This window comes from Podarcis tiliguerta (assembly GCF_965153285.1).
Source record: "Podarcis tiliguerta genome assembly, chromosome: 9".
Classification (NCBI taxonomy): domain Eukaryota; kingdom Metazoa; phylum Chordata; class Lepidosauria; order Squamata; family Lacertidae; genus Podarcis; species Podarcis tiliguerta.
Window position 1 is genome coordinate 66,907,674 of NC_139542.1, and position 10,757 is coordinate 66,918,430.

General features: G+C 41.4%; 1 protein-coding gene across 14 annotated transcripts in view; it reads left to right on the plus strand.

Annotated features, from left to right (window-relative positions):
• KCNIP4 (potassium voltage-gated channel interacting protein 4) overlaps window positions 1–10,757 on the plus strand; it is a 383,464-nt gene that overhangs the window by 370,221 nt on the left and 2,486 nt on the right. For all 14 annotated transcript variants that reach the window (XM_083458476.1, XM_083458481.1, XM_083458477.1 and 11 more), the window contains 3 exons: window positions 5,054–5,124; window positions 8,390–8,497; window positions 10,296–10,400. In XM_083458476.1, the coding sequence (XP_083314602.1) occupies window positions 5,054–5,124; window positions 8,390–8,497; window positions 10,296–10,400 (284 nt within the window). The remainder of the gene's footprint in view (window positions 1–5,053; window positions 5,125–8,389; window positions 8,498–10,295; window positions 10,401–10,757) is intronic.

Sequence of the window (10,757 nt, forward strand, 5' to 3'; positions counted from 1 at the left end):
TTCAACGTTTTCCCCCTTTGTATATTTTATCAGCTACATGGCCAGGGTATAATTGTGTTTTCACTCGTCGTTCTTTAAGAGCAATCCATTGGGGATTTCTCTTGGGCAAGTCCCGTTGAATTGAATAGGAGTTGCTCACAATCTCGTGCTCTTAAGACGTTCTTCACCAGATCTTTCCAGCTGAAGATGCCATTCATTCACTTTCTCATGTTGTGAAAAAAAGGCACAAGGGGGAGAACCACAGCTTGGTGGTCCAACATCTGCTTTGCATGCAGGCGGATTTGTGTCTCGTGTGTCCCAATGTTCATAGAATCTTAAGAGTTGGAAGGAACCACAATGGGCATCTAGTCCAACCCTCTGCAATGCAGGAATCTTTTGCCCACTGTTGAGCATCTCCAAGGGACTCTGGGAATGTCCCCTGTCTGAAATCCCAGAGAAGAATCTCATGGAGGGCCAGTGTGGTGCAGTGGTTAGAGTGTCTGTCGGACATGATCCTGGGAGAGCAGGGTTCAAGTCCCCACCTAACATGAAGCTCACTGGTTGACCTTGGGCCAGTCACTACCTCTCAGCCCAACCCACCTCACAGGGTTGTTGTGGGGCTTAAATGGGGAGCGGGGACCATGTGCGCCACCTCGATCTCCTTAGAAGGAAAACAAGTAGGATATAAATGCAATAAATAATAGCAATAATAAATAATCCCAGTTCGTGTCAGCTATACTCAATGGCCTAACTTGGTATAAGACAGCTTCCTAGCAAGACGGGCAGAATTTTGTGGAGCTAATGGAAGTCAGCCTTAATTGTCAACAACAACAGTTCCAGATTATTATTTTGTTTTATCTGGATGTTAAAAAGTAGGTGCCTCCCATTGTTCAAAACACCCTCAGCAGTGTGTGTGTGTGTGTGTGTGTGTGTGTGTGTTCAAAAACAGACATTACAAAAAGAAAAATAAGAAACCTGGTTAAAACAGGCTTGTTGGTTTCTGGTGTAGGTTTTCCATTATGCTAAGGTCAGTTGAGTAAGACCGTGACGCTCCGGCTTTCCAAATTTAATTTGTTTTCTTATAGGCTTTAACCACTTTAACCATTCCACCCCACCACCTGAACCAAGGTGAACATTTAAGGTACCACTCCAGCCCCACCTTCTCAACCACCAAAGTAATAAGTCTACCCTCCGACGTCTGATTAGATCTGATGTGTAGTTGCTGTGAATGTGCCAATGCACCAAGAATGAAGCTATTGGACCCTGATATTGCATGGTCTGAGTCTCTTAAGATGTTAGCACTCTGTATTGCTTCCTGCTGCCACCTGTCAGAATGCTAATATATAATAATAATAATAATAATAATAATAATAATAATAATAATAATAAAAAATTTATTATTTATACCCCGCCCATCTGGCTGAGTTTCCCCAGCCACTCTGGGCGGCTAGTTACCATTACTGGGTACAAAACCAGAAACCTTATTTTATTTTTTTTAAAGAAAAACCTGAAACACTCCCCCTCTCTGTCCTGATTTATATTCCAGACTTAGTGGGAGAGAAATCACATTAAGTAGCTCTAATTAAAAGCTTAAGGACTACAACCTTTGGCTTATGTTTAATCACAATTGTCTTCACTGCCTTGGATATTTTACTGAATGAAGGCTGTGAAACCACTGGAATTAACTGAAATGTATTAAAGGTAAAGTCCTGTAAATCTTGTATTCGTCTTTATTGATTTATGCAGAGTGTGGTTTAAAACCTTTGATTCTGTTCAGTGGCTGCGATCTGACAAATGACACAATGAAAGCACGCATTGCTTGTTTTCCTATTTATTTTTTAAATTACCACATACCAATAAAGAGGAAAATGCAAGAAATGAAAGAAGAAAATAGTGTTCAAACTGGTTAATTATATAGGGAATAAAATTCTAATTAATTCAGGATCCTACAAATCAGGATCACCATTAGAAGACAGCAATCCTATGGCTCCCAGGAGGATATTCCGGGTACTGTAGGATTTTGCAAATCTCCCTCTTTCTGGTTCCTCCCAGCCACGTTGAAAAGGACCTCCGCCATTTGCCTTCCACTGTTCTCGCTTTGCCATTGGAATGGCAAAAGGGACACAGATGGATTGGAGGAAAGTTTGAGCCCATGGCATCCACAGCCCTCCCATTCTCCCCAACCACCACCAGGACGGTGCATGGGGGTGGGGATTGTGCCAGGCCTGGTTCTGATATATATCTTTTCATTTCAGCCAACCCTGCGCACCTTCCATTCTGGCCAGCACAAGACAGGCAGAACATGGAATTGGGTGGTTTGACTGTTACAGTTTGTTTTTACTCCCCTCCTTAGATGCTTCTATTAGGAAGGAAGGAAGAAGAGGCAATGGTTTGATGTAGCAAAATTCCTCATGGTGCTATGTTATATACTGTACACCAGCTATTGTAGAAACAACAACAACAAGCAACAACAACTGATTTATTTATTTCTACCCCGCACATCTGGCTGGGTTTCCCCAGCCATTCTGGGCAGCTCCCAACAGAAGATTTAAAACAGAATAAAATTTCAAAGGTTAAAGACTTCCCTAAACAGGGCTGCCTTCAGATGTCTTCAGAAAATGAAATGGGCCTCTGTACTAGTCTAGATATGCATGCTAAATAAAGATTGAAATCCTTTTATTCAAATAAGATTGGTTTCATTGGAAATACTTTATTTCCATTCAAAAATTCTAGGCAGCTAACAACCATCCTATAAAAATGATAATCAACAAACTTTAAACGAAAACGAAACAAAAGGTTGCTGATAACACCGGCATAGTTTTTTATGAGGTTTAAAAACAGTGGTGTGCAAATATACTGTTGATTGATGGGTTTCAGTTTAATTCTGAATGTTTATAGGTGTGGGACCTTTAGGCCTTTGTGAACCTTTCTTCTCCTCTGAAATTCTTTTTCCTGTCATAGCATATTATCTATAACATAATCAATAATATCTTCTATATAGTGCATTTCTGAATATTTTAAACTCTTACAGCATAGTACAGTATTTTTAATGTTGTTGTTAGACAGCATCAATTGATTTCATTGGGAATGTTAACTGTGGACTCAGCTACATTAGTGAAAAAGCAGTGTTTTGAATTCGTTATAAACATGCAACACCAGATGGCGGTAGAGAGCAAAAAAAAAGTTTGTGAATTTCTGTAGCCTTTTTTTTTTTCTTTTGCTATAACAATTCGATTTCTGACTTATTTATAGCATTTCTTCCACCCTATAAAGTGCTACATTTTGGTTGGACTGCATCCATTAATTATGATGATGGTGATCAAAATCACAAGTGATCTTTTGACAGCTGTTATTTAAAAAATGTGATGAGTCTTTAAAGAAATGTGAATAAGAGTATGTGATAATATCGCTATCTATAGCTACTATGTGTTGCAGAAAAGGAAGTTAATATCAACAGATGTTCTTGGAATACACACCTTACTTTAACCTTGAACATAACAAAAAGCAAGGCTTTGGTGAACTTTGCTGAATATTACCCTCTTCCTTTTCAAACTGAATTATGAAATATTCTGAGAATTCTGAGAATGCAGAATTTGAGATACTTAAATTAGCTCCGCAGCAATAGACACACACACACCAGTCTAGAGATTCACATGTGCTTAAATGCATGCATGCATCTTTGCATATGTTCCAGTGCTTGGACTTGATCTGTGCATCTCTAAGGTATTTTCTGTGGAAATAGAAATACAGATCCATAAACAATTTCTGGATAGTATTTGGATAATAGCCAAAGCACAGCTCATGCCACTTGGTCTGTTTTTTCTGAGGACTTCTGGCTAATATTTATTGAAAGAGGTGTTATAAGAAAAACTGCTCCTTTTCCCTTATGGGGTATCCAAGGGCCCGTTTAGAGTCCTTATGTAGGTTCTCTATCGGTAGGAGAAAATAACAGAGGCCAACCAGAGAATATTGAGAAGCAAAGCAGCTAGTAAGCCTGATCTTTATTAAACTGTTGCAACAGGGTCCCCACTCACCACACGCAGGAGGGAGGAGGAACCTAGAACAATGGTGCGCAAGCCGTTATATAGACTTTTAAAATTGCCCAGCCTGTAGCTCAAGACCATCCCCCAAAACACCATACATACTTCACAGAAGGGGCGACCTACAGCAGAAAACCTGTCTGCCAGGATACCTGATAATGGTCACTGACTGCATTACCTGGGCATCCTGGCCATTCTTTTGTGGTGGTAAATACTCAGTTCCTTAATCCAGGTCACAGGCGCACCCTAAAGGTAAAGGGACCCCTGACCATTAGGTCCAGTCGTGGCTGACTCTGGGGTTGTGGCGCTCATCTCGCTTTATTGGCTGAGGGAGCCAGCGTACAGCTTCCAGGTCATGTGGCCAGCATAACTAAGCCGCTTCTGGCAAACCAGAGCAGCGCACGGAAACGTCGTTTACCTTCCCGCCAGAGCGCTACCTATTTATTTACTTGCACTTTGACATGCTTTTGAACTGTTAGGTTGGCAGGAGCAGGGATCGAGCAACGGGAGCTCACCCCATCACGGGGATTCGAACCGCCAACCTTCTGATCGGCAAGTCCTAGGCTCTGTGGTTTAACCCACAGCGCCACCCGCGTCCCTATTCATACACAAATATATACCTTTAAGACAGGATTTGTGAGCAAAGAGACAATGGGGAGGTTTTTCCATTTCCTTCCTCCTTGCAGAGAAACATTTGAGGTCAATTTGGGAGAGTCAAAATGGTTTCAGGACTGTTTTTGTGTACTGTTTCAGACATGTGGTTTATAGATCCATGCATGTGTTTGCCTGTTGCATCCATGGACATTTTATATCTTAGACCTTATAATTCTCATAACAGAGGAAAATAATAATTAGTTGGGGGCAGTGGTGTATGGTAAATGGACTAGTTCCCTAAATGTTCCCAGTAAATTAAAGTATTAAAGCCTGGCGCTGAATTCCACTGGTTGGGGGAGAAATATTCTTCTTTATAAGGCTGCTGAATTGAACTTCTTTATTCATGCAATTAATGAGGAACAACCTTGTTTACATTGCAGATTCCACAACATACGCACATTTTCTGTTCAACGCATTTGACACAGATCACAACGGAAGTGTGAGTTTTGAGGTAAGCCTGTTTATTTCTGTTCTTGTCACCTGGTTTCTCTAGTAGGATCTGATCCAGCCAAAGTTTAAAGTGCCTTTGATTCCAGTGAGAGGGTTAAGCATATTTTTCAGAACTCTCCCACAGAGTTCAACAGGGCTGCACTTCAGTTTTCTGAAGTATCATAACTTTTCAAAGTTTCATTTACAACAAAGAAGCTGAAATTTATAAAAAAAGATAGATCAGAAAGGTCTTAAATGGAATGTGTTGTATCTATACTTGCAATCTGGATTTAGCAGGATTTACTCCAAGAAAAGGGACGCAGGTGGCGCTGTGGGTAAAACCTCAGTGCCTAGGGCTTGCTGATTGCATGGTCGGCGGTTCAAATCCCTGCGGCGGGGTGAGCTCCCGTTGTTCGGTCCCAGCTCCTGCCCACCTAGCAGTTCGAAAGCACCCCTAAGTGCAAGTAGATAAATAGGTACCAATTTATAGCGGGAAGGTAAACGGCGTTTCCGTGTGCTGCGCTGGTGCTGGCTTGCCATAGCAGCTTTGTCACGCTGGCCACGTGGCCCGGAAGTGTCTCCGGACAGCGCTGGCCCCCGGCCTCTTAAGTGAGATGGGCGCACAACCCTAGAGTTGGAGACGACTGGCCTGAGACGGGCAGGGGTACCTTTACCTTTACCTTTACTCTAAGAAAGAAACAGAAATTACTGTAAAAGCTCATAATTGTATCAACATTTTACTAAATATGCAAAGATTAACCGATGCTTTAATAGCATAGTAAAAGCCAATAAAATATTACCTTAGACAAATTCTGATTTATCTAGCCCTTCTACCTTCATTCCCCTGTTCCCTGACGAATTTATATCAGTTAGGAAAAGGTTAAAATGAGTTCTGCTATGAAACTAGAGAAAGAAGGAAAAGGATGTGGAAAAGGCAGATCTTTTAATTTGCCAGGGTCAATTCTTCATCTTCAACTTCCTTCGTCTTCCAATACATTCCTTGTTTCTATATGTTATTCTAAATGTGAGATTAAAATAAGTCTAGTAGTGATTATTTTCCATGAGGACGAGTGTTTTTCTTTTAAAATAGGGGTAGTGTCTGCCAGAAGTGACCAGGCTTGGAATTCTAAAGTATTTTCTAGCAATATGCTGGATAAAGCCTTTAAGGTTGTGACCCAAAAGCTCAGTCCCTTACATGTAAGCTGTTTTGAAATCAGTAGCATGTACATCTCTAAGTAAATGTTCTTAGGCTCAGATATAAATCTGCTATGTTGCTAGGGGTGAATAAATAATCCCCGTCTGGTTTCCTCAGATGACACAAGTGAAATATGCGCTAACCCTGTTGAAAAAGAGAGAGACGCCGTTTGTTTACCTCGGTTCTCTTTCCCTCCATCGAAGTGTTCCTTACACATTCTTTTCAACAGACAGGGGCGAAAATATAGGGGACCTATTGCTAGGTTTGTTTGATCACAGGCAATTCCCAGTCCTGTCCCTGGATGCTTGTGCGTCAACTCTCATGTCAAAATGGCTTTGGGAAAGCTCATGCTGCCGACCAGAAGAATGGCGGATGCCTTCATTTGCACCTTGGGAACATCTCCCCTTTCCTTTCTAATCTCAGAGTGGCAGAGCCCAGAGAGAGGCTCGTGGCACCAGCGCTTCAAAACAGATCCCCTTAAATCTTTTGTGTGCCTGTCTCCTGATCCTTCCTTTCTATTGTCTGGAGCAAAATATGACGGAGTAGGGTTTTTTTGGTCATCTTTTCGCCTCCCTTATAGCTCAAACGGTATTTTGGTGCTTGTGAACGTTGTATGAAGAGCGGGAGATTTCTGAAAGGAGTACGAGTTTGAATAGGCAGGGAGAAAAACAAACAGGTTTACCAACAGAGCTATTTTCAGACGCAGTCCTATTAGCGTGCCAACCAGAACGACCAGATTTAGGTTTCTTGTTTCCTATCACATCACAACAGAACAGCCACAAGAAAGCCGTAATTTTTTTGTTGGCTTTCTTTAGGATGTTGCTGCATTATAATGTTTATAAAATGTAGGAACGCACCAGGCCTTCACAATCTTGGTCTTTGTTACTGGCTATGTTAAGAAAGTTATTTTCATTTTGCACAGGCCAACATGCACTTAGCTCCAGCAAATGTTCTCTCTGTGTGTAAGTCTGGTTCTAATCCTTTATTCCAATGAGTGCTAACGGGGCTGCCAGTGATTGTAGTGCCTCATGGAGCCTCTTCCCTTGGGGTTTTAAGCCAATAAAATCAGGATGTGCCATGAATTAGCTAGATTGGGTTAGAGGTTGGGGAAAGAGTCTGCATTTTCCTGAGTTTTCCCCCGATATGCAGAGCCCACAAGAGTATCACTCATTGATCAGCATCGAGGTCAGCAAATACAACCTCACCTTCCTTGCTCTGTTTGATGTAGCTTTTGCTTTACATAAAAAGATAAAGGGAGCCTTGCTACATCAGGCCAAAGGCTCATCTACTATTTCATCCTACTCTCACAGTGGCCAACCAGAAATAAATTCCCAGTAACTTTCAGATTACTTTTATTCCTCTTGGGATGAAGCTTCTATATTACTAAATTAATTGAGTTTATTGCCCATAGGCTAACGCACAAGTGCAGAAGAAGACTACTTTCTCATACAAAATTGGATGTACCACTTATTGTTTGTTCTATTTTAGGCCACCCTCCAGTATAAATAATCCCAAAGTGACTCGCGGCTGTTTTTACACTTCTATAATGTTATCAGGAATTCTCTGTAATAAAATAGTTATTCACTGTATGTGCAATAGGGCAGTCCTGCATGCTCAGCCTTAGTTGCTTTTGATATTTGTGCTTTTTCTTGCCGGGACGGGGATAGCTCAGTCAGTAGAGCATGAGACTCTTAATCCCAGGGTCACGAGTTCAAGATACCAGCATGGCAGGGGGTTGGTCTAGATGACCATTATGGTCCCTTCCAACTCTACAGTTCTATTATTCTATACTTAGCCATTGGTCCCTAACTTTGGACTGTCAGCTTTCATGCTTTGGGTCTTCCATGCGAGGGATGGAGGCAAAACTGCCATACTGTTTTGAGGACAACCTTGTTTGCTTTTTGTTTCTGCAGATATTTTTTTAAAAAGCAGCATTGTTATGTTGGCAAATTTTGCATCTCAAGCACAGACACACGCGCACAGAGATAATAGAAGTATAGGGTCACCAGGTCCAAACCTCTGCATTGCAGGACTCACAGCAAAATAGATGGAAATAGATCTTTTATTAATCCGTCATCTTGCTCTCTTTCAGGATTTTGTTATGGGCCTTTCAATTTTACTCCGGGGGACGGTGCAAGAAAAACTCAACTGGGCTTTTAATCTGTATGATATAAATAAGGACGGCTGTATAACTAAAGAGGTAAGGAGACCATTTCACTCACTGTAATTTGAAAACACTTGTCATTCCCCCCCCCCCCATTTTTTATTAGTTTTCACAATATTATAAACAAACAAACACACACACACACACACACACACACACACACACACAAGACAAACAAACATAAATCATAGCCTTATTGAAAATTAGTTATTAACTTTAAGTGACTTCCTCGCTTCCCTTTGGTTGAATTTCATTGCATGTCCTTTTAACGGTTTTCCAAATCCCAATTTTTATAAAATTTAACTTAAGCATTAACATCTTTAGATCTTCACCTTATGAAATTAAACATATTAATTCATCACTTAACATAAATAAAATCCTTAGCCCATTAAGTATCTGCAAGCTATTTTCAGTTAGTTTAACTTAGCAAATTTAACTACATAATCATTAAATTTATTCCATTCTTCCCGATACTCCTCCTCCTTCTGGTCGCGGACTCTTCCGGTTAGGTCGGCTAGCCATCATCTTCATCTTCATCACTTGTCATTAATTGCGTGTAACGGGGCTGCTGTTTATTGGTTTTAGTAGATTAATTCCAGGACTAGGGACTTCCTGCTATCCCAAATGGCTGTAGTCTAAGAGGCGAATAACAGGATCCCTTGTATACAGGACATTGGGACTCACTCACCTCTGCTCCAGTGCGAGATCCTCGTGATAACACTGCCAAATGCTTCTGCTTCAAGCATCTGCTTGGGTTGCTTCCGCACTCAAGCTAACCTCTCCATGTGCACCAGTCACCTGCCCACCCAGGCTAAGTTATGCAAACAGCCAAATCAAGCGCTAAAGTTGCCGTCATTCCATTTCTGTCGGCATGTGTGTACATTTGCAAGTTTGAGTACTCACTCGGAAAGAAAACTCTCTCCAAACAAGGGAGAGAAGAAGAAAATTCAGTATAGCAAAAGGCGGCAGGACAGCAAACCTACAAGAGGGAGTGAGCAAGTGTCTGATTTGGCCAAATAACCATTTGAAATGAAATTGAATTCAGATTTGTCCCTGCCAGCTGCTTGGCTTTGTTTAGTGTTTTCTTTTCAATGCAAATTGAACCTCTGTTAAGTATAAAGACCGAGTCTCCTTACTTTAAATGGAATTCACTCAGTATTCCAATAATGGGAGGGGTTTGCTATGATGATTCCTGAAACAAGAGGCACAGTGGGGTTTATCTCAGTCTTCTGCTTCCACCTGATGGCCATTTCTTACATTGCTTTTGAAAGATGCAGGTGGAATATTAGGGGAAATAGTGTGCTCGGTCCCAGCTCCTACCAACCTAGCAGTTCAAAAGCACGTCAAAGTGCAAGTAGATAAATACTTCCTGCGGGAAGATAAACGGTGTTTCCGACCGCTGCTCTGGTTCGCCAGAAGCGGCTTAGTCATGCTGGCCACATGACCTGGAAGCTGTACCTTGGCCAATAAAGCGAGATGAGCGCCGCAACCCCAGAGTCATCCGCGACTGGACCTAACAGTCAGGGGTCCCTTTACCTATGTCAGATAAAATGCTTCTGTAGGCCTGTAAACATCTGATTTATCCAGAGATGGCATTTCTACAGGAAAATGTGTTTCTGCTGCAACACCCAGCAACTTAAGAAATGTTGATTTCTAGCAGTTCATGTATTCAAGCATCAGGAACTACTTTTTCATCATTGCAAATGAAACACCTGTAATTTATTTTTGGGAAGGTTTTTCATTTCTATGCTAGCAAGGCTACTCTTTTCCCAACTGTGCATTTTCCACTGCATATTTTCCTGCTCACTTTAATGTTTTGTTCCCTCCCCAACAGGAAATGCTGGATATTATGAAAGCTATATATGATATGATGGGCAAATGCACCTATCCTATTGTCAAAGAAGATGCCCCGAGACAACACGTGGAAACGTTTTTCCAGGTAGGTATGATTTGGGTGGTGGTGGGGAGCAAGCCAGGTGAAATGATGGTCATAGATAGTTATGGTATTGATGGTTTGCAGTGTGGCTATGTAACCTGCTCTTCTTGCTTAGTTGCCTATACCAATTTGATTAAGCAAATCCCCTTCCTTCTTCATTTCCGTTTTTGTTTTGCCTACTCTGCGAGTCTTTCATTTGGGTGGGTAAAATGTTTGAGACGCCCGCAAATTTGAAGCTCAGCACCTGTGATTTGTTAAAAGAAATATAAAATGTTGGCAAGTGTAGGAGTAGTTTCTTAGGTAGCCATTATGCTATTACCTGTCCCCAAACCTGGCTTCTCATAGAAATGAAAGGCGGCA